We start from the raw sequence: 23,983 nt of genomic DNA, 5'->3' as shown, positions 1-23,983 counted from the left end.
AGCTCAGCCCCAGGGCTACTCCTCCAAGAGCCTACCCTTCGGTCTGCAGCGGCAGCGCTGTCGCCGTCACCCTCCCGCACAGCGCTGTCGCCCTTTCCTCCTCTCCCTGCCCGAGACCTGCCGCGGTCCCGCTCGCGGTGTCACGTCTTCCCCAGGGCCGGAGCTCCCCGCCGGCTTCGGGGCTGCGCGGGAACAGGGCTCCGCAAACACGGGACTCGGCGGGGCGCGCGCGCGAGCCAGGACGCCAGGCGGGGATTCGGTCCCCTCTCTCGGCTTCGGGATCACGCTCCACCCCACCCTCACGCGACTCCCCGACGACGCCCGGAACGAAACCCGCGGGCTACTGCGCCTGCGTCACGTCGCGGCGGCGGGCGTGTTGCCATGGCAGCGTGACGCCGAGGCGGGGCCGGAAGCGACGCACGGCTACTTCCGCTTCCACCAGGGCAGCACTTCCGGATTGGGAGAAAGGTGGCGGCGCTTGGCGCGGTAGGTTGAAAGCGCTTTCCGGGCTTCCGGGTGTTGGGGTTTATTTGATGCGCGTGTGGCGTCCCAGGTGGGTGGTGGTGTCTTCGCCTCGCAGAGCCGGCTTTGGCGGAGGTCTCCAGGGTGGGGAGGCAGCCGAGAGCCTTCTAGAAAGTGGAGTTGTATGCTCTAAGACCTTGAGCCAGGGGAGGATGGTGGCACGTTTGAGGAACCCAGAAAAACGCGTTGTGTGGCCAGACCACAGCGTTGGACGGGAGAGGTTAGAGACGAGGCTGGACGGGAACAAGGCCTGATCCTGCCGGGCACTGTTCGCCGTTAACTGTTTTTTGTTTTGTTTTGTTTTGTTTTGTTTTTAAGATTTTATTTATTTATCTGACAGAGAGAGAGATCACAAGCAGGCAGAGGCAGAGAGAGGGGGAAGCAGGCTCCCCGCTGAGCAGAGAGCCCGATGCGGGGCTCGATCCGAGGACCTTGAGACCATGACCAGAGCTGAAGGCAGAAGCTTAACCCACTGAGCCACCCAGGCGCGCCCCCCACCCCACCGTGAACTGTTTTTTACAGCATCGTAAAGGCAGCGGGACCAGACCGTAAATTACAGGGAGCCTCCTGAGCGTTCAGAGTTATAATCGTGACTCCACTCTTGTAATTGTCATGCAGTCTCATCTTTCTGTGATTTTTTTTTTTTCTCCTGAAGGTGGTGTTTAAAAACTTTTTGCCAAAATAAGCCATTGTCGTCAAGTTGCCCCACAGGAACAGAATGGAAGGAGAGTCGAGCAGACTGGAAATTCACACTCCAGTTTTTGACAAGAAAAAGAAAAAGTACTCTGTATATAAGGAAGGCCATCTGAGGTATCCCCATGAAAGTGTCAGAGACTCCCCCCTGGCAAGCGAGTCGTCTCACGGAACCAAGAGTAAAAAAAAAAAGGATCGCCAGCATCTCCTTCCTCCCCCTTTGGAAAAATCAGAAATTTGTGATGAGATGAAAAAAGCCACTTCTAAACGGAAAAAGAATAAAAAGAAAAGACATAAGTCTTCGGAGATGGATGAGGAAACAGGTGTGGTGTATGTCGTGGTGGATAAAGAAAATATCGAGAACACGCCAAAGAATTTTAGGAGGGACGTTGACGTCGTGTATGTTGATGTGAGCCAGGAACAGAAGCCAACAAAAGAGTCTGAAGCAGACGAACCGCATTCAGTTCCAAAGTCACAGAAAAACGAGTCAGAAGAGCTGCATCATAAAGTTAGGAAGAGAAAGAGTAGGAAACATCAGAGGCACATGGCCTCCTGGGGTGCCGAGCAGGAGAGCCTTGCCGCCCTGCCCGAGTCAGAACCCTGGGAGCAGGAAACCCCACTTTCTGTGGGCCCAGGAGGCGGAATCCCACAGCAGCCAGGATCAGCTCATAAACAAAAGTCTAAGAAAAAAAAGCGAAAAATTGCACGTGACCAGGAACTGGAGGCATTGCCCGGGCATGAGAGTTTCGAGGCCGCATACTCTGAGGGATGGCAAGGGGTCAGCGAGGTCGGCACTGCAGAAGGCAGTGAGGAGGCCGGCCGGGTAAAGAAAAAGTCTAAGAAAAGGAAGCAAAGGGCTTCTGTTGAAGGTCCTCTAACTCCTGGGGGTGATTTTGCAGTGCCTGTTTCAAGCTTTGAGGACACACACTCTGACTCACTGGAACGTAGCAGGGCCCTAATTGAAGAAAGCGCGAAACCCAGGCCACAGGAGGAGAAAACCCAGGCCTGTTTGGGAGAGGAGCAGAGGTAATGTGAGAGTGCTGTGCCTTCCGGTGTGTTCGTCTTCTGTGTGAATTCTGCCTGTGACCTCTTTATCCAGCACGCTTGTAGTAGATGGCGGGATTCATAGACACAGATGGGTCAGTTGGACAGAACCATGCATACATTGTAACTGAGTGACTTGGCAGGAACTTCTTTTCTTCATATATAAAGTAGGACAGTTAGATCAGGTTTTTACTGAGAACTATTCCAGCCCTGAAATTCTACAAATAAGTTTAAAAGGGCATTTTAAGGCCCCCGGATTACCTTTGTTTGTCCATATGCATATACATAGAGGAAAGAATTACATAGAATTTTTACAGAGTCCGAGAAAACCTTGAATTAGGGTTCTCCATAATAAAAAAATTTAGATGTCATTATTTATATAATTACTGTTTAAGTTAACTGCCGATATAATAAGCACTTTTTTTTTTAATTTAGCAGTTTTTTAAAAGATTTTATTTATTTATTTGACAGAGATCACAACTAGCCAGAGAGAGAGGAGGAAGTAGGCTCCCTGCTGAGCAGAGAGCCCGATGCGGGACTCGATCCCAGGACCTCGGGATCATGACCTGAGCCGAAGGCAGAGGCTTAACCCTCTGAGCCACCCAGGCACCCCCAATTTAGCAGTTTTTTAAGCCACTTTGTCATTATGGGTTCCTAGGACTTGGGACAGATTTTCTCCCCATTTTTACTCGATGGCTTTTTTTTTTTTTTTTTTTTGAACATTTGTTAGGTTGTCCTGGCCTACAATAGTTCCACCAAGAAGTTCATTGGGAGAGGATGGCACTTCTTCCTCTGGTGGTATCAGAGCAGCCCACTCAGTCACCTCCTCTCATCAGGGGTAATGCTGCTGTGAGGCAGGCATGTCAAGGGCTGTGGTTTGAACTTGTACTGGGCTGTGGGCTCTATGAAAGCTGCTGACCCTTTGTTCAGACAAATGCATATTAATTTTTAAAGTTTTCTGCCTGTCTGGCTAGCTGATAGGATTGAGCACAGTAAGGGGATTCGGACATCTAGTGGAAAGTTTGGGGATGAATTAGTGACAGATGCATAGAAAACTAAGCAGAGGGGGAAAATGTGGCCATTGTTACCTGCAGCAAAGCAACTTTAACCATAGGGACCCTGAATGGTGATTTAATTAATTAGTAACCATTATCACAACAATTAAAATCCCTGGAAGGGCTGGGGGGGGGGAGGAGGAGGTGTCTTTAGTGTCCATGGGGTAGAAGAAGGCTTAGCTCATTAGGAAGTCAGTGTCTAAAGCCCGAAAAGTTGGGAAGTATTGACCCAAGAACTAATACATGCTGAAAATCGGGCTTCAGGCCACACGGGTCCCTTGTAGGCAACCTCTGAGTCCTGCATCCGTCAGTCACGTTATCTCAGAGTCCACACATCACAGACCGAATCGCTCCATCGTCCCTCCTAGCGTTAGCGGCGGCCTCGTCTCCATGAGGCTCCTTTTCAGAAAAGAACTGGAAAGCCACCAGGGCAGGTGACAGGTGAACGTGAGTCAACTCCGTTTTCCCCGCAGGTCGGAACCAACAAATGAAGAGGAAAGCCGTTTGGAATTGGCCAAAGATTCCGAAACAAGATACTTATCGGAAGACTCTAGAGATTCGGGTGACTCGGATGTGGACTTGGACTCCGCCGTGAGGCAGCTGCAGGAGTTCATCCCGGACATCAAGGAGAGGGCCGCCACCACCATCAAGCGGATGTACCGGGATGACTTGGGGCGGTTTAAGGAGTTTAAAGCCCAGGGTGAGCTGGTGGCACTTTAATATTTGCCGAACTTGCCTGTCCGCCTGATGCGCCTCCCCCTTTGTTCTGTGAATATTGTAGATTTCTAGAGTCGCAGGAAGCATCCTCTAGGATCCTTCCAGAATTGTTGTCCGGGCCATAAAATGCACAAAATGAAGGGCCCTGGTTTTGCTCTTCTCCCCCTGGCTTCTGGTAGGAAGGAAGAGGAAGAGGCCGAGTGGCTGAGCCCTTGGGGAAGATGCGGGAATAAAAGAATGAAAACAGTATGGTCAGCTTTGATGAGCTATAGCTTCTCCCCGAGGCATCGAGTGGAGGCTAAGCCAGTTGTAGTGGCCTTGGTTTCCCTCGAGACCCAGCATGGCCTCCTTGATTTCACTGTGTTGTAAGAACCTCCCAGAAAGCTTATGGAATTAGAGTCAACTACACATTAAAGGCTGTGTGCTCCGAACGAGTGATACTTACTGAGTGGCTGTGTGAGGCCCGGTACGGCTGGTCACTGTGAAAAGTAAAATGTGGAGCCTTAGGGAGTTAATCATGGTGAAGAGATTGGTTTTAAAAAATAGCCAAGTTAGGGAAGAAACAAGTAATGCACAGAACGGTAGCTATAGAATGGTCCCAGTTCTATTTGTGTATTCTCTGTGCAAACATTTGTGAGTGTGCATCTTATAAAAGATACTCTTGAAGTAAGTCTAAGGATAGAAAAACAAGAGTGTGTAAGATCCTCAGTGCTTAATAAAATTTGGTTGATTTGAATTACAAAGAGGACTAGCTTGGATCCCATTACTACCCCCACCCTCCATACATAATCACAGAGAACATATGCGAATATTCGAGTCCTTGCTGGCCAGATCCTACCATGGCTTTGGGGGGAGGAGCGAGGCAGAAGCGAGTAAACAAGAGGCTTCTTTTAAAAGTTTATTTCCGTACTGCTTGAATTTTTAAATGAACATATATTCCTTTTTAATATAAAGAACAACTGCTTCAAAAAGTTGATTGATAAATGGGGAAGGTCGCTTTGGAAGGGGATGACTTGGGAAGACTTTGGGAGAGAAGGGTGGGGGGTGGTGCAGGGCAGGGGAGCTGAGGTCAAGTGCACAGCTGGGGCTGTTCCCAGCAGGGGGAAGCTGCCAAGCCACTGTGTCAACTGCTGAAGACCAGGTGGTAGGTTCGCTCTTTCTCCGTTATTGACAATGCATACTTTTTCTCCCCGCCCAAATCCTAGGTGTCGCTATTAGATTTGGCAAGTTTTCTGTAAAGGAAAACAAGCAGTTAGAGAAAAACGTGCAAGACTTTCTGTCCCTGACAGGAATTGAGAATGCAGACAAGCTGCTGTACACAGACAGATACCCAGAGGAGAAATCTGTGATCACCGACTTAAAAAGAAAATACGCATTTCGATTGCATATTGGTAAGTTTCAAACCGTTTCCTCTTTGACCCTCCACAGCCTTCCAGCCCTAAGCGCAGAGCCCACCGGAAGCATTTAGCACAGCGCCTGGCCCAGCCGGCGTGCGCGATGCGTGCCACCTGCTGCCGTGCGGCCTGCACTTTTGAAGATTTGGAATGTGTTCGTGTCTCCCAAGTGTAGTGTTTTTACAGATTTTACAAAAAGTGACACGATCAACTTCTAGCTTTCCTACTTGGTAATAAGTATCATTTTGGTTTCTCTTCATTTATCAGTTTGTTCTGGACTACGTGTTGTTTCGCATATGCTGCGCAAAGCACACTTTTTTTTTTTTTTTTTAAGATTTTATTTACTTATTTATTAGGGAGTGCGGGGAGGGGCCAGAGGGAGAGAGAATCTCAAGCAGACTCTGTGCTAAGCACAGAGCCTTAAGCCGGACTCGATCTCACGACCCTGAGATCATGACCTGAGCTGAAATCAAGAGTCGGATGCCCAGGACACCTGGGTGCTCAGTGGGTTAAGCCTCTGCCTTGGGCTCAGGTCATGATCTCAGGGTCCTGGGATCAAGCCCCACATCCGGCTCTCTGCTCAGCAGAGAGCCTGCTTCCTCCTCTCTCTCTCTGCCTGCCTCTTTGCCTACTTGTGATCTCTGTCTGTCAAATAAATAAATAAAATCTTTAAAAAAAAAAAAAAAAGAGGGGCGCCTGGGTGGCTCAGTGGGTTAAGCCTCTGCCTTCAGCTTAGGTCATGATCCCAAGGTCCTGGGATCGAGCCCCGTGTCGGGCTCTCTGCTCCGCGGGGAGCCTGCTTCCCCCCTCTCTCTGCTTGCCTCTCTGCCTACTTGTGATCTCTGTCTGTCAAATGAATAAATAAAATATTTTTTAAAAATAAATTTAAAAATTTAAAAAAAAAGAGTCGGATGCCCAACCGACTGCGCCACCAAGGCACCCCAAAGCATGTTCTGATATGCACCAGGGTCTTCGAAGTTTTCGGGGTATAGTCTTATCTGTGCTGGAACCCTGGAACCCTCCTCCTGCAGCCGCGCTTGGAAAGTGAGAGAGTCTTGCAGCAACATGGGACTGGACTGAAAAAAATCTGTGAATTTAAAGAGGATGATTTCTTAGGTGTTCTCCGGCGTGTGCTAGGGGAAACAGGCCAGGGGCCCCCTGTCAAGGGGCTCTTCTGTCCTTAGAGTGAGAAAGAAAGCCAGTCTTGCTCGATTACAAAGCTCTTCGTCTTACGGAGAACTGTTGGCATGTGTCCCCCACCTTCGCATCCTTTCCTCTTGATTCAAATTTCGTTAACATTACTTCGCTGTGTAAGGGCTCTTCCCTGAAATTTAGTAGACCGGAAGCTGGAGCCTTGATGTATTAAGTGTGTCGTTTCCAGAGCTCTCCGGGGAGACTGGAGATTCTGTGCGGCATGTGTGAGATCCGAGGCTTGGTACAGGGTCTAGGGTAGTGGCGGTAACGGGAGCCACGCTGGGTTCCTTTTCCGGTTGTGCCTCCATTTCAGGCTCTGCCCTGGGGGCCCCTCTGACTGCCTTTTTTCTGGCTTTAGGAAAGGGCATTGCCCGGCCCTGGAAACTCGTTTACTATCGAGCAAAGAAGATGTTTGATGTCAACAATTACAAAGGCAGGTAAGAAAAGGTCTTAGCTGCTTGAGACAGAACATTTCTGCTGATCGTGTAAATTAAAACGTCCACAACAGATGAAAGGTAAAAAACCATGAAGACTTTTTGCGTGTGAGGTAGACTGTGTGTCTGTTGTCAGCGGTATGTCCTCAAAGCCTGTTTCGGTTTCTGCGTCTTGAGTAAACGTTTATGATGTTCCCCTTGGCTTTTCTTTATACTTCCCTTGGCCCCCAGCCTGCCGTGGCGCTTACATTATTTATGAGGTTTGCTTTGCTAGTTTGTGAGCTCCCTGTGTACCCAAACATTCCTTTTGTCTTGTTTTTAAGCTTTTATTTATTTGAGAGGAAGAGACTGAGATAGCGAGAGAGAGCACAGGGGGGCAGGAGAGGGAGAAGCAGGCTCCCAGCTGAACAGGGAGCCTGCCACAAGGCGCGATCCCAGGACCCTGAGATCCTGACCCGAGTGGAAGGCAGATGCTTAACCAGCGAAGCCCATCAGACGTTCCCTTTCAGTGCAGTGGTTCCCTCCGCGCAGCCCAGTTCTTTGGGTTCTTAGTGAATATTAGAAATTCGGGTGCGCACTAAGGTAAGGAGGTCACGTAGGAGCAGGTCAGAACGGACCATACAGAGTGTCCTGGGGTGATGGTCATTCTCCTTTTCTCCCCAAGCAAAATACCCAATTGTATCTTGTTCCGAACATTCCAGATAAAAGCAGTGTGGATCAGGTGTCAGCTGTGGGTGAGCGCTCTGCTCCAGGCCAGAGGGCAGGCAGCAAAGCGTTCCCCCCCCCCTCTGAGGGCGCAGCCCCCCAAGCAGCGGCTCAGCTACTCCTTTCGCTCTAGAGGCGGATTTAGTAAATCTCACAGGCCCAGTTGCCTTCCAGTTAGCTGCATGATTTTAAACAAATGCATACATTTCCTCTGACCTCCAAGCACTGACACCATCTTGGTTTCTTAAGTTTTGACCAAAAGAAAGAAACCGTCAGCAGAGGCAAAGGTTGCCCACAAACTGGTACCTGCCCTCCCCTTTTCCCCCGGCCCCGGGCTTGGGCATCTGTGGACAGAGCCTTAAGGAAATTCACTTAAGGTGTCATGTGAAGTGGGACTTGAAAGAATGCTTTTGGCAAATGAATGGTGGCAGCTGAGGTGACATTTTTCTACCTGTGACATAAGCGTGGGAATGAAAGTTTTAGAGCAAGACAAGTCTGTCATTCCAATGAGAAAGTTCATTTGTTTGCACCACATGATTTGTGTGTGGTGACCGTTTGCCCCTAGAGTATCCTTCCTAAGTTAAGGAATTCTTAACTGAAAAAAAAAAAAAAAAACACACAGAAAGCCAAAAATCAAAGAATTCTGAGGCTCTGGGGGATGTCAGACATCAGTACACCTGTTTCCTCATTTTTATGCTCTCACTCTCTCTCTGATGTTCTCCTTCTTGTAGCTTCAAGGGTGCCTTTAAGTTTAATCTCAGAAAGAGGGGCGCCTGGGTGGCTCAGTTGGTTAAGCATCTTTTTTCAGCTCAGCTCATGATCCTGGGGTCCTAGGATCAGGTCCCTCATCGGGCTCCTTGCTCAGCGGGGAGCCTGCTTCTCCCTCTGCCTCCTGCTTCCCGTGCCTGTGCTCTCGTGCGCGAGCTTTCTCTCTCCCTTGCTGACGAATAAATAAAATATTAAAAATAATTAACGGGAAAGACCCTGCTCGCCTCGAGAAGGAAACTACTAGAAAGCATGAGTCTTCGCAGTGAAGGATTACAGGTCTCTACTTACCACGCTCTGCATTTGTAGATGACTTTCTGAGAGTGCTAGGCCCTTACTGTCGGACGTAATTCTGCGTCACCGTCATCGGGAACGGTTAGGATTTTGCTAGGGCTTCTCTTGGGTTGAGTTAGCAGAAACTGCCGTTCCCCGCCCCCTGCCCCTTCCTGAGGGCGCACAGGAGAAGAACGAGGCACAAGCGAGTCAGCGGCAAGAGAAGGGGTGCAGGGGACGACAGGAGAAAAGACTGTCGCCCCGAACAGCTCCTCGGTCCCGTAGTTATTCGATACAGACAGTAATCAACAAAGGAGCCGATGAAGGCTACAATTAATCATATGCCTTGTAGATAAACAAGAAGGAAGGCAAAATACATCTGGGCTAGCAGTAAAGCTTAGAGCTGAGCAAGCACATTCAGAGGGCTCGTCTGGTTAGCCACCGGTGCTCCCCGGGGAAGGGGAGATAACGGAGAACGAAGCAGGCAGCATCCGCCTTTGTCGCGCTGGCGGCCCCAGATGATCGGCTTCGAGGACGTCTGTCGTCCTCTCCCCCAGAGGCCTGTCGCCAGCTTGTGTTTTTGTTAAGGCCGTATCTAAATATGCTTGGTAACTAGTGTAATTTCTCACGGGTTGTATTTTAAATAATACATTGCTCTGAGGGACACTTACAGCCCCCTGTATTAAGAAATTCTATAATGCCCTAAGGATTGCTTGCCCTTCACTTAATCACTTGTGTTTCATCTCCAAACCCACAGATAGTGTTTTCCGGAGCTTTTCCTTAGTATATTTGTTGGTTTTTGTTTTTAATTTTTGAAGATTTTATTTATTTATTTGACAGAGATCACAAGTAGGCAGAGAGGCAGGCAGAGCAAGGGGAAGCAGAGCTCCCTGCTGAGCAGAGAGCCCGATGTGGGGCTCGATCCCAGGACCCTGGGATCATGACCTGAGCCGAAGGCAGAGGCTTTAACCCGCTGAGCCACCCAGGTGCCCCCAGTACATTTGTTTTCATGTGGGACGAGTGCGCCATACATTCCTTATTAAATAATTGTGCGCTCATGTGAAGTCAGTGTCTGTTGTCTGTCAAGCTTTGCACATACCGTGGTGTAGAAAACCACTAGGGCTCCAGCCCTTGTAGGATGTCCCCTCCAGAGCTGTGCTGTGCATCACGGTGGCCACCAGCCTCATGGGGCCGGGGAGCCCTTGAAATACATTCAGTCCAAGTTGAGAGGCGCCATGAGGGTGATGTCCATGCCGGAGTTGGAGGGAAAGAACGTAAAATACCTCATTAATGCGTTTGGATTCTGATCGCATGTTGAAATGGCTGCATTTTTAATAGAATGGGTTAAGTCAAATATTTTATGAGGTTCATTAAAGTGAAATAAAAGTCATTTTTATGTGGCCACTACAAGGTTTAGGTGACGTGTATGGTTCATACTACGTTTGTGTTGGGCAGCGCTGGTCCAGAGGCAGAGACGGGCCAACAAGGGGACCCCTCGATGTCCAACCGCCCATCTGGGGGATACAGTGAGAGGGACAGGGTTTTTTCCGGGGGAGAGCGGGGGGGGGGGGGGGACAGGGCGCTCGGGTATTGGGGCAGCCTCGCAGACGACAGGCCACCTGCAGGGTTTGTAGGGGCCGTCCAGGAGGGTGGAGAAAGGCCGTTTCCACTGCGGCAGGAGGCCCTGAGAGGAAACAGGCCTGCAGGCCAGTGGGGCTGAACCGTCAGGAGCGCCGGACCCGGCGGGCACATGGAGGAGCTTGTGTTTGGTGCGCGCAGTGCAAAGCTTTTGGGGTTTGGATGGGGAATATGTGACCCATTGACTTGCTCTGGACCCTGTTTAGCTGAGCCGGGTCCCTGGCCTGGGACTGCAGTGACTCGTTTATAGGATGACCATAGTGAGGCGCCGGGACAGGAACTGATGGGACCAGCCTGCCCGGCAACTTTTCCCAGGACCGCTGAGAACTGCCATGAAAGTAGTTTTTAGTCTTTGTCCTTCACTGGGAATTGTAACACGTTTTCGCTTTTTCAGGTATAGCAAAGGAGACACAGAGAAGTTAAAGATATACCACTCCCTGCATGGGAACGACTGGAAAAAGATCGGCGAGATGGTCGCTCGGAGCAGCCTCTCTGTCGCCCTGAAGTTCTCCCAGATCAGCAGTCGTAAGTGGTGGTCTCGGTGCCCCCCCGGGTGAGCGGATGAGCCCCTGCTTCCCACCCTGCCCCACCCCGCCCCAGTGCAGGCCTCCTTGCTGGCTTGTCTGCCGAGAGAGCTGTCGTGTTTTAAGCCACGCTCCGTACTGGTTGGTTCATTGCATTTCCTCCCGCGTGTTAGTGAGACCACACGGCCTTCACTCCCAAGATCGATGGCGGCCGCACCTGAGGTCCTTCACTTTTAGCGAAGCTCTCGCCACCAGCCTGACCAAGACCCTAGGGAGCTGCGGAGGAGAGAGCCCGGGCGGAGGAGGTCCCCCCCCCCCCAGAGGGCAGGGGAGGCTGCAGGGGGCCAGAGTGCAGTTCATTCGGCTTATTAGGCAGGGACTTTTCCAAAACCTCGTGTGTCTTTTTCTCCTTTTTCCTAAAAAGGAAAATTTCCTTGGGCATATTCCTTGCATCATAAAATGCGCAGCTACTTCAAGAAGACAGCTCACAGGCAGTGTTTCCGTCAGCCCGGGGGGATGTGCTCCGTCACGTAGCAGAGCCGCGCGTGGGGCAGAGCAGCCGGGCGGCCGGGGCCCTGGCCTGACTGGGGGCCGTGCCTTTTGTGCTCCCACGTCCAGCCACTGGCACCGCTTGAGGGCTCGGTGTGGCCAGTACTTCCGGTTTCCAGGAAGTAAAGCAAAAGTTTGCATTGTGGGGGGGTGGGGAGGGTGATCTACGTATTTTTTTTTTCCTTCGGAACTCTTGATTTTTAAATTTTCACCAAAATTGTTGAGAAAAAGTAATAACACCACTTTGTGGGCCAAATCAGATAGTCGTAGGCTGCTGGTTTGAGGCATCTTCCTTTGCCTGATGGTGACCCCCTAGATGTGGAGGACGAACCACCGATGGTCTGATGCCCTCTCAGAGGCCAATTTGAGGTTCAGGGGTCTTCGTCCCTGTGATCTGAGGTCCCATTGGTGCTCAGTGCCACACTGGGAGTTCCTGGGGAGAGTTAGGGTGGCAGCGTGAAATCAATCGTTCAGTTATTTTTGTCCCTGTTAAATGAGAATCTACCAGTTTCACACAAGAGACATTACTGTCAGAAATGAGAAGAACATTTTTTTTTGAAGTTAAAAAACAAACATTGCTTTAAGAAAGGACTTTTCTGGCATTGGTTCTTTTTTTTTTTTTTAAGATTTTATTTATTTATTTGACAGATGGAGATCACAAATAGGCAGAGAGGCAGGCGGGGGGGCGGGGGGAAGGAGGCTCCCCGCAGACCAGAGGGCCCGATGTGGGTCTCAATCCCAGGACCCTGGGATCATGACCTGAGCTAAAGGCAGAGGCTTTAACCTGCTGAGCCACCCAGGCACCCCGGTTCTTTTTTTTTTTAAAGATTTATTTATTCAAGAGAGAGCGTGCACAAGCGGAGAGGGTGGTGGGCAGGGGGAGCAAATAGCCAAGCAGACTCCTGCTGAGTGGAGCCCGATGCAGGGCTCGATCTCATGAGCCGTAATTTCAGGACCTGAGCTAAATCCAAGAGCGATGCTTAACCAGCTGAGCCACCCAGGTGCGCCTCACATTGGTTCTTAAAAAGAAGTGGTTCTGCTTTAATTTGCATGTAGCTGTGTTTGATAGCTGTATGTGTCATCAAGATGTTGTGCTCCGTCATCTGAAAAGTGCCTGGCTTATTTACTTATTTTTTTCAAGGGTTTATTTATTTTTTTAGAGAGAAGGAGAAGGAGAGTGCATGAGGGGGGGAGCAGAAGGAGAGGGAGAGGAGAGAGAATCTCAAGCAGACTCCACGCTCAGTGCAGAGCCTGACGCAGGACTGGATCTCACGATCCCGAGATCATAACCTGAGCCAAAATCAGGAGTCGGACGCTTAACCGACTGAGCCACCCAGGTGCCCCTTTAAGACTTTATTTTTTTTTAGAGCAGCTTTGGGTTCATAGTAAAATTGAAAGGGAGGTGCAGAGATTTCCCATAGCAGCCTGCCCCCACATACAGCCTCTGCCATTGTCAGCATCTGCCCCCAAGTGTGGGACTTTGGTTATAGCCCGTGACCCTACACTGCCACGTCATCATCTTCCAGGGTCCATAGTTCACTCAGAGCCCCCCCCCCCACCTTGGTGGTGGTGTCTGTGCTGTGGCTTTGGACAAGTGTGTAATGACGTGTATGCATCATTGTCATTTTTTTTTAATACCGTGCTTGAAAACAAATAGATTAGCAACTCTAAGATCGTTTCTTTTGGGTCTATAGCGAGAAATCATGGAGCTTGGAGTAAGACGGAAACCCAGAAACTAATCAAGGCCGTCGAAGAAGTGATTCTAAAGAAAATGTCTCCCCATGAGTTAAAAGAAGTGGATTCTAAACTCCAAGAAAACCCTGAAGGCCGCCTGTCCATCGTGAGGGAGAAACTCTACAAGGGCATATCTTGGGTAGAAGTAGAAGCCAAAGTAGAAACCAGAAATTGGATGCAGTGTAAAAGTAAGTGGTAAGTTTTAAGGTTTCTTATGTAAATTTCCACAAGATAGTTCCCCCCCCTCCCCCCCGCCCCCACCTCGCACATGCCCAGAGTGGGTACATGAGAGGGCTTAGTAGGGAGAGCTGTGTGAGTACCGTGTGCAAAGCCTTCATGTCAGGAAGGATCATCTCCAGCAGCCGTCCCAGCCCCTTCAGTGTCCACATCCGATCTAAGTTAGCACGTAACTAACCCTGATTCAGCGTGGGGTTTCCTCCAAAGCTTGAACCTTTTTTTTTTTAAATATTTTATTTATTTGACAGAGAGAAATCACAACTAGGCAGAGAGGCAGGCAGAGAGAGAGGAGGAAGCAGGCTCCCCGCTGAGCAGAGAGCCCGATGCGGGGCTCGATCCCAGGACGCTGAGATCATGATCTGAGCCGAAGGCAGAGGCTTTAACCCACTGAGCCACCCAGGTGCCCCGAGCTTGAACCTTTTTAATACTGAATATTGGCTTTTGGTTTCTTCCTTGAGTTCTGGTTTCTTCACTCTGTCCCTCCCTAAGTCTTTAGTAAAACAAAACAGTTCTCTCTGCAGCATTAAAAAACAAATGAAAACAACAGGAAACTCCCCTTTGGCAGAGAGATCACAAGCACTTGAAGTGCAGGAACTTGCCCCTCCCGCGAGCCTGTCTCGTCTGGGGACTCCTCTAGCCTCACTGACACGATGTGGCTGTGTTCACTGCAGAACTTCTTGAGACTCGCTAGTCACACAGAAGCATTTTAAGGCCTGATCTCGCTGCGCCTTCTTTGCTTGACATGGCTTTTTTGAGCCCCAGAGGGTCTCTGAGCGGGATGTTCCGCTGCTACAGAAGCCCCTGGAGGTCCCACAGCTCACGACCCATGTCTGGTGCAGAAAGTGGGTGCGGTCATCATCAGCATCAGATAAGAGAGCCACAGTAGGTATGTTTTATATTAAAAGCACATTCCTGAATTACACCATTTATCCTTACCTTGGAAATCTGCTGTGGGATTATCTTTATTTCCATGGAAAAGTACAGTCGGGGACATGAACTCCACAGAACAGATAACGTGCTGGGGAAGGAATAGTGTAACACAGAGGAACCAGAGTGCTTTCTGCCCTTGGAGTTTATAAAGGGAGTGTTTGTTAGCATCAGTCAGAGATGATAGATCGATGCTTGAAAGGGAAGTGCTGCAGACAAACCACGTATCAGGAGCAGTATAATTCAGATAACGTGTAAGGGTGACTGCTTTTTAATGAAAAGAGAAAAGCAAGAAACTTAAAATCTGAATGTAGATTTCCCTCACGTACATGGAAATGACCGCAGATGGTGCATTTCTTTTTCCTTTTTTTTTTTTTTTTTTTGAAGACGGATTTATTAGAGAGCGTGGGGGAGCGGGGAGGCAGAGAGAGAGTGGGAGAGAGTCCAAAGCAGACTCCTTTCTGAGCTTGATCTCACAACCCTGAGATCACGACTTGAGCTGAAACCAAGAGTCAGATGCTCACCTGCCCCCAACAGGCGCCCCAAAGGCTGCATTTCGAACGAACGCATTGGCTGCTGGTACGAAGAGCAAAGTCCTCGCCTGTGTGGACCCCCTACTCCAGAATGTAACAGCTCGCGATCTGCCGTCAGATCGCGACACACTTTGCGATTTGAGATGAGTACTTAAAACGTAACTTCGAGCTGGGTTGCTGTTCTCGTTAGGAGCTCCGGCCACCCTTCGCTTCAGCCATTAGCTGTGGCCGTCAGAGGAGTCGTTTATGACTGTATCAAATCTCCCTTGGTGACAGTCTCAACAGCAGTGTTCCCCTGTTTTCTAAACAGTCAGAAACAGAGTTTACAGTTCCCCTTAGCACTTGCTAAAGGGCTTATTCTCCGTAAAACTTCGTAGTACGGAAATTTCATAACACACAGATTTAGAACTCCTTGTATCCCTCATCCAGTTTCAATAACCATCAACTTTCTTTCATCTTATTTATCATTTGCCTTTTTTTTATTTAAAGATTTTATTTATTTATTAGACAGACAGAGATCACAAGTAGGCAGAGAGGCAGGCAGATAGGAGGAGGCAGGCTCCCTGCCGAGCAGAGAGCCCAATGCGAGGCTCGATCCCAGGAACCTGGGACCATGACCTGACCCAAAGGCAGAGGCTTTAGCCCACTGAGCCACCCAGGCACCCCTCATTTGCCTTTTAAAAGAAAAAAAAAATCAGCCTACTCTCCATGGTGGTCAGTGTCAGCAGTGATGAGTCACACAAGTTAGAGACTGGTTCTGAGTAGGGGTGTCGTAGGTGAGAAAAGTGCAGGAAATCACAGTGGAAACTTCACCCCTGAAAGTTTAAAGTACATTATGTGTTTGTTTCTTTGAACAGGACGGAAATCCTAACCAAGAGGATGACGAATGGTCGGGACGTGTACCGCGGAGTTAACGCCCTGCAGGCCAAAATCAACCTCATCGAGAGGTAGGGAGCTCGAGCGCAGTGCTGCGGGGGCTGCTCCTCTCTCGGGCCAGAGAGTGGCTGTTGAGCACCAGGATCCACGTGGCCAAGGCTCAGATCCATCTTGCCCGCCCGTATGGCCCTGGGGACGCTCCCTGCCTCTCTAGGTCTCGGTGTGTGCCTCTCCCGTGAGGGCGTTCATGATAGTACCTGCCTCTTGGGGTTATTGGGAGGAGAAACGAAATAACAGTGATTTTAGTCTTTGAAAGTTTCTGGGTAGGTAGAAGTTGTTTCTGTCCACTGGAAGGTGGAGGTGACGTAGTTCGGGCTGAGCCCCGCCACTCTGCTGCACGGCAAAGTGCAGTCGCTGTGGCCTGGTCTTTGGTTTTGTCTTTGGTCCCTGGTCCATGTAGAGTCCTCCGTCCGCGGAAGGCAGAGAGGTGCGGGCCCATTTCACAAAGCCTGCACGGCTCGTGGGCTGGGCTCGGCTCGAATGAGTAACAGCGGGATTCTGGCCACCCCCGTATGGCTCCGTTCTTCCCGCTTGCTGACCCGAGCCCCGCTGGAAGTTCTCCACGCCGGCCTGGCTCGTGGAGCCTCCACTTGTCTTCCCCCAGAGGCAGAACGTGGACCAGCAGACCTGAGGAGGCCATCGTGTCGGGCAAGCCTGGGCTCTAGTGATGGCAGCCCCTGTTAGTCGTGAAACCTTGAGCCAGTGACTCGGGCCCTCACCGCTGGTTCCTCCCCCGTAGACTGGAGATACTCGCCTGACCTCAGTAGCTGTGAAACTTTGCACACAGCTCTGTCCCACCATGACGCTGAGCGCATGCTTACCGTTACGATGTGTCTACACTCACTGTTGACGGTGGGGAGGCAGCGCAGTTTGGTGGGAGCTGCCAAGGGCCCAGAAGGAGGAGAGATGGCTTTTCTTGTTGGGCTGCAGCTCACTGAATGACCTTGGGCTAACCTCGGGCTGGCATGCCGACCTCGCCGGGCCTGAGGGAGCTGGGACAGGGGTGAACACGTTGGTGCCCCCGAGCGTTTCACACGTGTGAGTCCATGAAGGTGTCCATCGTGCTGACTTGTGCTTGAAAACCTTGTGTTTATTTTTTCCCGTAGGCTGTATGAGATCAACGTGGAGGACACGAACGAGATAGACTGGGAAGACCTTGCTAGCGCCATAGGGTAAGGCTGTGTATTCAGTGTGAGGCTAATTAAAAGGTAAGACGTGGCCTCATGAGTGACAGATTGGACAGGACTCACGTGTAGACTGTCCTGTGTGCGTGTGTGTTTGGAGCCTCCGCTCTGGGTACTTTGGGCTGCGACCCTCCCTCCTCCCCTTCCCTCCCTGAGGACACGTAGGGATGGTGAGTGGAATGTGTGCAGAGTCTCTTGAGAGCTTCAAGGAGCTAACAAGTTGAATGACCAGTAGAGACACCGCACACCCTTTGCCCCAATTCATATTTTCTTCTTAAGCCTTCACCTTAGCTCCACCGTCCGCCCTCCCTTTCCCACTCCCGTGTCTAAGGGAATAAAGTCATTTTCCTTCCTTAACGACTTGAGAGTTGGTGGTGGGCAGCGTGGCCTAAACGGGAATGTCATTCTGCGTAATCACAGTACAGTTGTCAGATTCAGGACATCAGATGCCGGGACAGCTCTGTGCTCTAAAACAGCTCACGTTCAAATGTCCCCACTAATGATATCCCAGCAATGGCCCTTTTTTTTTTTCCTTAAGATTTTATTTATTTGTCAGAGCACAAGCAGGGAGTGCGGGAGAGGGAGAAACAGGTTCCTTACCGAGCGGGGAGCCCAACCTCAGGGCTTGGTCCCAGAACCCCAGGATCACGACCTGAGCCAAAGGCAGCCGCTTCACCAACTGAGCTCCCCGAGGCATCCCATCCCAGTAATGGCCTTTATAGCATTTCCCCCAGTGTGCCATCCGGTCCGGCGCCACACATGGAAGGGTCCCTCATCCTCGGTGGCCTTCCGTCGGTGGAGCTCTTCCGCCTTTGTCTTTGATGCCCTTGAAACTGTGGGCGAGCACAGGCCGGTGGTTTGGTGCTACATCGTGAGGCCCAGGATTCTGATTTCAGTCCTTTGACTCCGGTGGCATCTGGCGCGTCCCCCACTGTATGAAAGTAGCCGTCGTTCTCTTGGGGATAAGAAGGGCCCGTGGGAGATATTTTGAGACCATGTAAAGATCCTCTTCCTCTTCAAGCTCTCGGGGCGGGTTCATTTGCATCTCTCATCTGTGGGGTGACGTTGAACTTTCCTGTGTTTGTGAGTTGCCTCCTTTTGCCTTCGCTGGGAACCTTTGTTGCACAAGGTCCTTACATTTTGAATCCCTTCCTGCTACCGAAGACCGAGGCCACCACTCTCCGTATCTGAATTTATTGCTTGCAAAGCACGGCCCCTGTACACAGAGAAGATCATTGAGGGTTGTGGGGTGCGGGGATTGGGGGGCTCTCAGAAGTGGGGTGTTAGGGGTTGTTTGGCCTTCAGTTTTGGAAGGGTGGATAGTGGGGCAGGGCGGCTGCCACCTGGCTGACTTCAGAAGTGTGACGCTGTCCTTGGTGCACGAGGAAGGGCTTAAGCTGGTTCTGGTGGTTATTTGCTCCTGGGGATCAGGGACAAAGAACAATCAGTTTGGTTTTTTTAACTTGGAGAATGGGAAGTTTGTCACGACCCAGACATCATGCTCATGGTTCCAAACCCTTCCCTTTTCCAGTTGACATAAGTGAGAGGTGGGGCTCCCATTGCTCAGAATCATGGGTCCCTGAGAGATGAGGGTGGCAGGTGCTTTTGAAATAGAGGACCTTGCTCTGGACCCACCAGCTCCCATCCTGAGAAGCACCCATGGCTGTGAAGCCCTCCCTTTGTAATAGCAGACCACTTTTTGAAAAATTGGATGTTTCCAGTAAATTCTTGTGCATTTTGTGATATTGCTTCAGATCACAAGTTCTTTAATTTTAACGTTTAAAGTTTAAAACTTTAATAAGTTTTGAGTAAAATTATATATTTAAGAACAGATTGTTTCACTTAAGATTTATTAATCTTATAAAACGGCGATTATGGTGTCATTCAAATACTGTTTGAAAGAGTATGTTGTCAAGTTTCAATCAACAGAGTGAAAAATGATAAAACGATATGTTCAGTCTCTTTGGAGTCTTAAAGCCTGCCTTGGGAATTATTTAGGCAAAATGTAAAGAAAGCGTGTCCGGCTAGGAGTTATAATGCCTGCTTGGTTTGAAAATGTCCAGATCCATGGTCATGACTTCAAGCCCTAGTTGGGTCCGTGGCCGGTCCCACAAGGGCGTGGGGGCCTTAGAGCTTGGCCTCTGCTGTCGGACTGACCTGGCGTTGACTCCTGGTACTCATTTAGCCGTCCTCGGGCACGTTGTTCCTAACTTGTGTCTGAGCCTCAGTTTCTTCATCCACAAAATATTTTAATGGGACCATCGCGAGGACCAAGGAGATCGCACGTGGAGGACACGTAGCCCAGTGCACACTCAGCTAGTGGTTAGTGTTAGAAAGAACCCAGTAAGAATAAATGTATTCACATGAATTACTTTAACTACTAGATTAATTAATGAAACAAACAAGTCATGCTTTTGTCGTCTAAGAGAAAGTGGCCAGGAAGTGAAGGGATTTTCATTTCAAAAAAACCTTAAGATTTGGTGGTTTCTATCCTACTTATGGTAAATTGCAAGTATATTTAACTCACTAAAACATCATAAGCATCTGTTTTTCTTTAGTTTTGCAAAATAAGAAATCGGGGGACATCTGCCTCTGGATTGTGACAGATAGGCGTTTATCCTAAGTGCAGTGGTAAACAGTGTGCGGAGTTGGGGTCAGACCACCCCATTGAAGTCCCAGCTCTATCCCTTGTTAGCTGTAAGATCTTGGGCCGCTTCTGTGTCCCTCAGTTTCCCCATCTCTAGAATGAGGCATAAGAGTAGTAGCTCCTCATAGAGCTGCTGTGTGGGTTGTTTTCGGCTAGACAGGAAACCCTTAGGGTAGGGCCAAGTACAAGGTGAACGTCAGCATATGTTAGTGTCGTGATTTAAACAGGATCTGTCTTGTGCTTTTCGCTTTCTTTTTTTGGTGTGTATTCTTCTGACCGAAATGAACAACAATATTTTCATATGTGTCTTATTTCTGTCATGCATTTGTGGACATGATGGTTTCCTGTTCAGGATTAAGAAAGTTACTGATGTCTGTAGATTCCCCTGAATCAGTGTACTTACTACATGTAGTGAAATGACCCGTTTTAAAACCGATACTTTTTTTTTCTTTTCCTTTCTAAAGTGATGTTCCTCCATCCTATGTTCAAACTAAATTTTATAAGCTGAAAGCTACCTGTGTTCCCTTTTGGCAGAAGAAGACTTTTCCAGGTCAGTATTTCCAGTATTTAAATACTTAAGAGGACAGCAGGTGGTGCGGCGTGCTGGCAGTGTGACCCTGGGTGGTGACTTGACTTCTGGGAGTCTCGGCTTCTTCGGTTATAAAATGGGGGAAATCATCACCTACTCATCCCCCCACTCCCAACCAGGACTTTGAGAAGTTCCAAACCAGATAACAGGTGAATGGTGGTCGGCAGGGTGCTGGGGCACGGTCAGCCCTCGGTAAATGACGGAGTGCTTCTGGATTGCTGCGCGCCGGCACACACGGTTCCAGAACGAACCTGAGATACCCAGTTCCTTCCCGGCAGCCGTTTGTGGGTAGTTTCAGTATTCCCAAACTCAGATCCTCTGAGTCCTCTGGGGACCTTGTTGAACACATGCATACCCGGGCCTCATCCCATACATCCCAAATCCTAACCTCCATGCTGCATCCAGAGGCCAGATTTCCTGAACAGGCTCCCAGGAGAGCCTCAAGCGGTCTGCCTAGCACCAGCGTTTGGGAACCGTGAGTTTGGGTGATGCTTTGCCCCGGAGTGTGTGATGACTACCTCTGACCCTCAGGAGACAGCACCGCCTGGGTTTGAATCTGGCCACATTTGCCCCTACTAACTCCATGACCTTGCCCATGATTCATAACGTCTCTCCACCCGTTTCCTCATTTGAAGAATGGGCTGACAGTAAGGCCTGCCTCCTAGGATTTTGAGGGGACTGGTGAAGTGAGTACAGGCAAACCGGTTAGAACAGGACCACGCACACAGTAACAGCAGCAGCAGGCCACGCACATCCGTGCCCTCTGCCCTTTGACCTTGGGAAGGAGGCTTTGTACCAATAATGTCAAAATTACATTTTTTTTTTTTTAGAGATTATAGACTACCTTTATGAGACCACCCTGCCTCTGCTTAAGGAGAAGTTAGAGAAGAAGATGGAGAAAACGGGTATCGAAATCCAGAGTCCCGCAGCGCCCAGGCAAGTCTTCCTGTTCAGAGACATCTTTTATCTTGACGACGACAGCGAGGGAGAAGACGGGGAGGAGAGGAGGTAGGGGACGGCATTGTGTTGTGTTGTGCAAGTAGCACAGCAGCTACTTGCAGGACTGGTGTTTAGTAGAGAAGGGGCCGTGGCCAGAGGAAGGGGATGACGGCCATGCTCCGTGTTACGGAGCCTCCAGAGTGACTCACCCGTTCGGACTCTGGTGTGTTTACGCGCGCAAAGAAAGGGGAGCCTCGGAGTTGATTTGCTATGGCTGGACCACTGAAGATAAGGACAACTGGCGGATTTTATAGAACAGCATCCCCCGTCCCTCTCGTTGTAGCAGAGGGTAGAGTCACGTCCCGTGAACGTTCATTCTGTGGATTTCACCGCCCGCACGCTCCCCAAAAGGGGGACCACTGACAGTTTTAGTAAGGCACACCAGCAGGTTCCTTTCCGTTTTCCCATTTGTTATCTCTGTTCCCAGAGGATGTGAGTTTGGGATAAGCACTGGGAGGGCGTGGACCTACTGGTCTCTCAAACTGGCTTCCGTTGGCGCGTCCCTGACTCAGTGCGCGGAGCTCCTCTTCCTCACGTGTTTTGCATACAAGATGCCTTCTCGAAGCCAGTCGCTGAGTTCATCTGGTGTTCCAGCTGGAAAAAAAAATTCAAACCACAAACCCAGCAGCCTCTTCCACTACTTCCAGAAAATCTGGCTCTCTTACACTTGTGGAAAGATGCCACGTGGGTCTAAGGCACAGCTCACACCTCTCAGAATTGCGAATCGCAAGGATGGTTTGCATGTTGGCTCTTCTGTCAAGTCGGGAAAGCGAACCACTCTAGGTGTTTCGAGCAGAGAAGGATTTAGTGTAGGAATTAGGTTACAAAATTGTTAAACAGGATTGAGCGCACATGGGAAGGCTGACTTCCCGAGCCCTGGGGAACTGAGGGGAGTTGCTGCAGCCTCTGATGTGCCCCCCCCCCCCCCAGTCCCCCGCCACCACTGCTGCCTCTGCCATCTCTGGGTTGTCTCCTGCCTCCCTCCTGCCTTCCGGCCTCTCCCGAGTGCCTCCCATGGGCCGCCCCTCAGCAGAACCCTGCCGGCAAGGGGAAGGAGCGTTCCAGGCTCCTGGCCACACGTGAATATGGAAGGAAGGATGGGTGAGCGAGATCCCAGGCAGCCATGTCACCATCTGTGCCAAGACAGAACTCCACCGTCTCCTGAGTGTTCTGCCTGATGTCGTTTATCTCACATCATGATGTGTGTGCCGTCAGTTAATGTAATCCGCAAAGCTAGACATTTTTCCAAAGAATACAGAGACAAGTCTAGGAGGCTGGCCAGCAGTATATCCCCAGCACCTGTCACCCTGGTTGCACGCGTAAGAGACACTCAGTACAGATGCAGCAAACAACTGGGATATTTCTTTTTAGCAAGCATTTTACCTTTAGTCACTTCCTGTCTGTCAAACCTTCCTGTCCCCATGCAGACAGGAACATAAGTTCCTTTTGGAGGACATCCCGGTGAAATACATCAGAGCCTTAAGAATGTATTTTATGATCTAGTGATTTCATTACAGAGATAAGGCAGATTCACTTTCCAGAAATAAAAAAACTCGTGTATAAGAATGGCGTCTTTCTAGTTTGAAAGGCAGACGAAAATGTAAATGTTCCTTAATGGAAATCTGTTAAATTATGGTATATTTCCAGAATGGGATATTATCCAATAATTTAAAATGATTATGATAGATTGGGTCAACATGAAAAGAAGTAAACAATATTACCAACTAAAATATTTCAGAAGAATATATATTTTCAGTTTTATAAAAGCGAGAGAGGAAATGGTGTATACATAGATGCATTAAAATGTACGGGAGAAATTAAAACCATAATGTCAACAGTGTTTCTCTTGGGGCAGTGGGACTATGAATTTATAGGGTAGAATTTTGGATTTGCAAGTGCCAGAAAATGGGACCCACATGGATCTAAGGAATCCGGGGACTCAGGACTGACACAGCGACCCGTGGTCACCAAAAATGGGGTTTCTGGTGGGTTCTCTGCTCCCCCTTCGCCATCGTCCACTTCAGCATCTGTCCACACACGGGGGCCCCTTCCCATAGTCACAAGCTTTGGCAGACCTGCTGCCCCTCCAGAGGAAGGGAAAAAGGTCTCTTCCAATGGCTCTTGATTAAGCCCGGGGTTCTGCTCCCCGTGCCCAAATTAGGGTCTGTGCCCGGCTCTGAACCATCACTGGAGCCTGGAAGGCAGGACTGTGTTCAACCGGTCTGGGCTCAGCTCTGGAGCTGGGATTGAGCACAGCACGCCTGGAGTGGCTGAGAGGGTAAAAACCCCAGTAGGAAACCAGGGTCCCATCAGCAGAGGAGGGGAAGGGCACTCCGAGAAGCAGCCCACAGGTGTGCGTTGACTGTGGGTGTGCTCCTGCAGGTGCTGTGAATCGCCCAATAAACTTGTGTACTTTTTGTAAAAGTTCTATTTTTGTAATTTTTTCTCATCGAAATCTCCATGCCTACCCCCCCCCCAAAAACTGCACCGTACAAATGTTAGTCTTTGCCAAACGCTTTTTACATATAAGAGTCCAGGAATATGGAAGGAAAGGAAGGGTAGGGTCGTAGACTGTGCATGTCAAATGCAGGTCCAGGCGAAGAGAAGATCGTGCGGGAAACCGTGCTTTTACTCTGGGCTCTGCGGGCTTTGCAGAGACCCATGGTCTGCGGCACGAGGTGGAGCGGCGG

At 49.8% G+C, this 23,983-nt stretch overlaps 1 protein-coding gene across 5 annotated transcripts; it reads left to right on the top strand.

The window, feature by feature from the left end:
- Nucleotides 1-442: 442 nt before the first annotated feature.
- Nucleotides 443-23,730, top strand: TTF1 (transcription termination factor 1). Of its 5 annotated transcripts, none has more exons than XR_013967721.1 (11): nucleotides 443-486; nucleotides 1,178-2,241; nucleotides 3,788-4,014; nucleotides 5,237-5,422; nucleotides 6,978-7,056; nucleotides 10,829-10,959; nucleotides 13,202-13,429; nucleotides 15,796-15,885; nucleotides 16,981-17,046; nucleotides 20,170-20,255; nucleotides 21,125-23,730. XR_013967721.1 is itself a non-coding variant. In XM_080819559.1 (11 exons), the coding sequence occupies exons 2-11, from the start codon at nucleotides 1,241-1,243 to the stop codon at nucleotides 21,304-21,306; spliced, it is 2,199 nt and encodes a 732-aa protein (XP_080675685.1). In that variant the 5' UTR covers nucleotides 443-486; nucleotides 1,178-1,240; the 3' UTR covers nucleotides 21,307-23,730. The 5 variants fall into 5 exon arrangements, 4 of the variants coding, with proteins under 4 accessions (XP_080675685.1, XP_080675684.1, XP_080675682.1 ...); XM_080819559.1 differs by having other exon boundaries at nucleotides 5,321-5,422; nucleotides 13,202-13,436; XM_080819558.1 differs by having other exon boundaries at nucleotides 13,202-13,436; nucleotides 21,134-23,730.
- The last annotated feature ends 253 nt before the right edge of the window (nucleotides 23,731-23,983 follow it).

This window comes from Martes martes (genome assembly GCF_963455335.1).
Source record: "Martes martes genome assembly, chromosome: 12".
In the NCBI taxonomy this organism is placed as follows: domain Eukaryota; kingdom Metazoa; phylum Chordata; class Mammalia; order Carnivora; family Mustelidae; genus Martes; species Martes martes.
The sequence above is the reverse complement of the archived record's forward strand: the minus strand, read 5'-3'. Positions and strand labels throughout refer to the sequence as shown.

Excerpts from the sequence above, each read along its gene's own strand:
- TTF1 (XM_080819556.1), top strand. The coding sequence starts at position 1,241 with ATGGAAGGAGAGTCGAGCAGACTGGAAATTCACACTCCAGTTTTTGAC. Across the intron at positions 13,437-15,795 it reads ATGCAGTGTAAAAGTAAGTG|GACGGAAATCCTAACCAAGA; the intron begins GTAAGTTTTAAG and ends TTCTTTGAACAG. Across the intron at positions 15,886-16,980 it reads AAAATCAACCTCATCGAGAG|GCTGTATGAGATCAACGTGG; the intron begins GTAGGGAGCTCG and ends TTTTTCCCGTAG.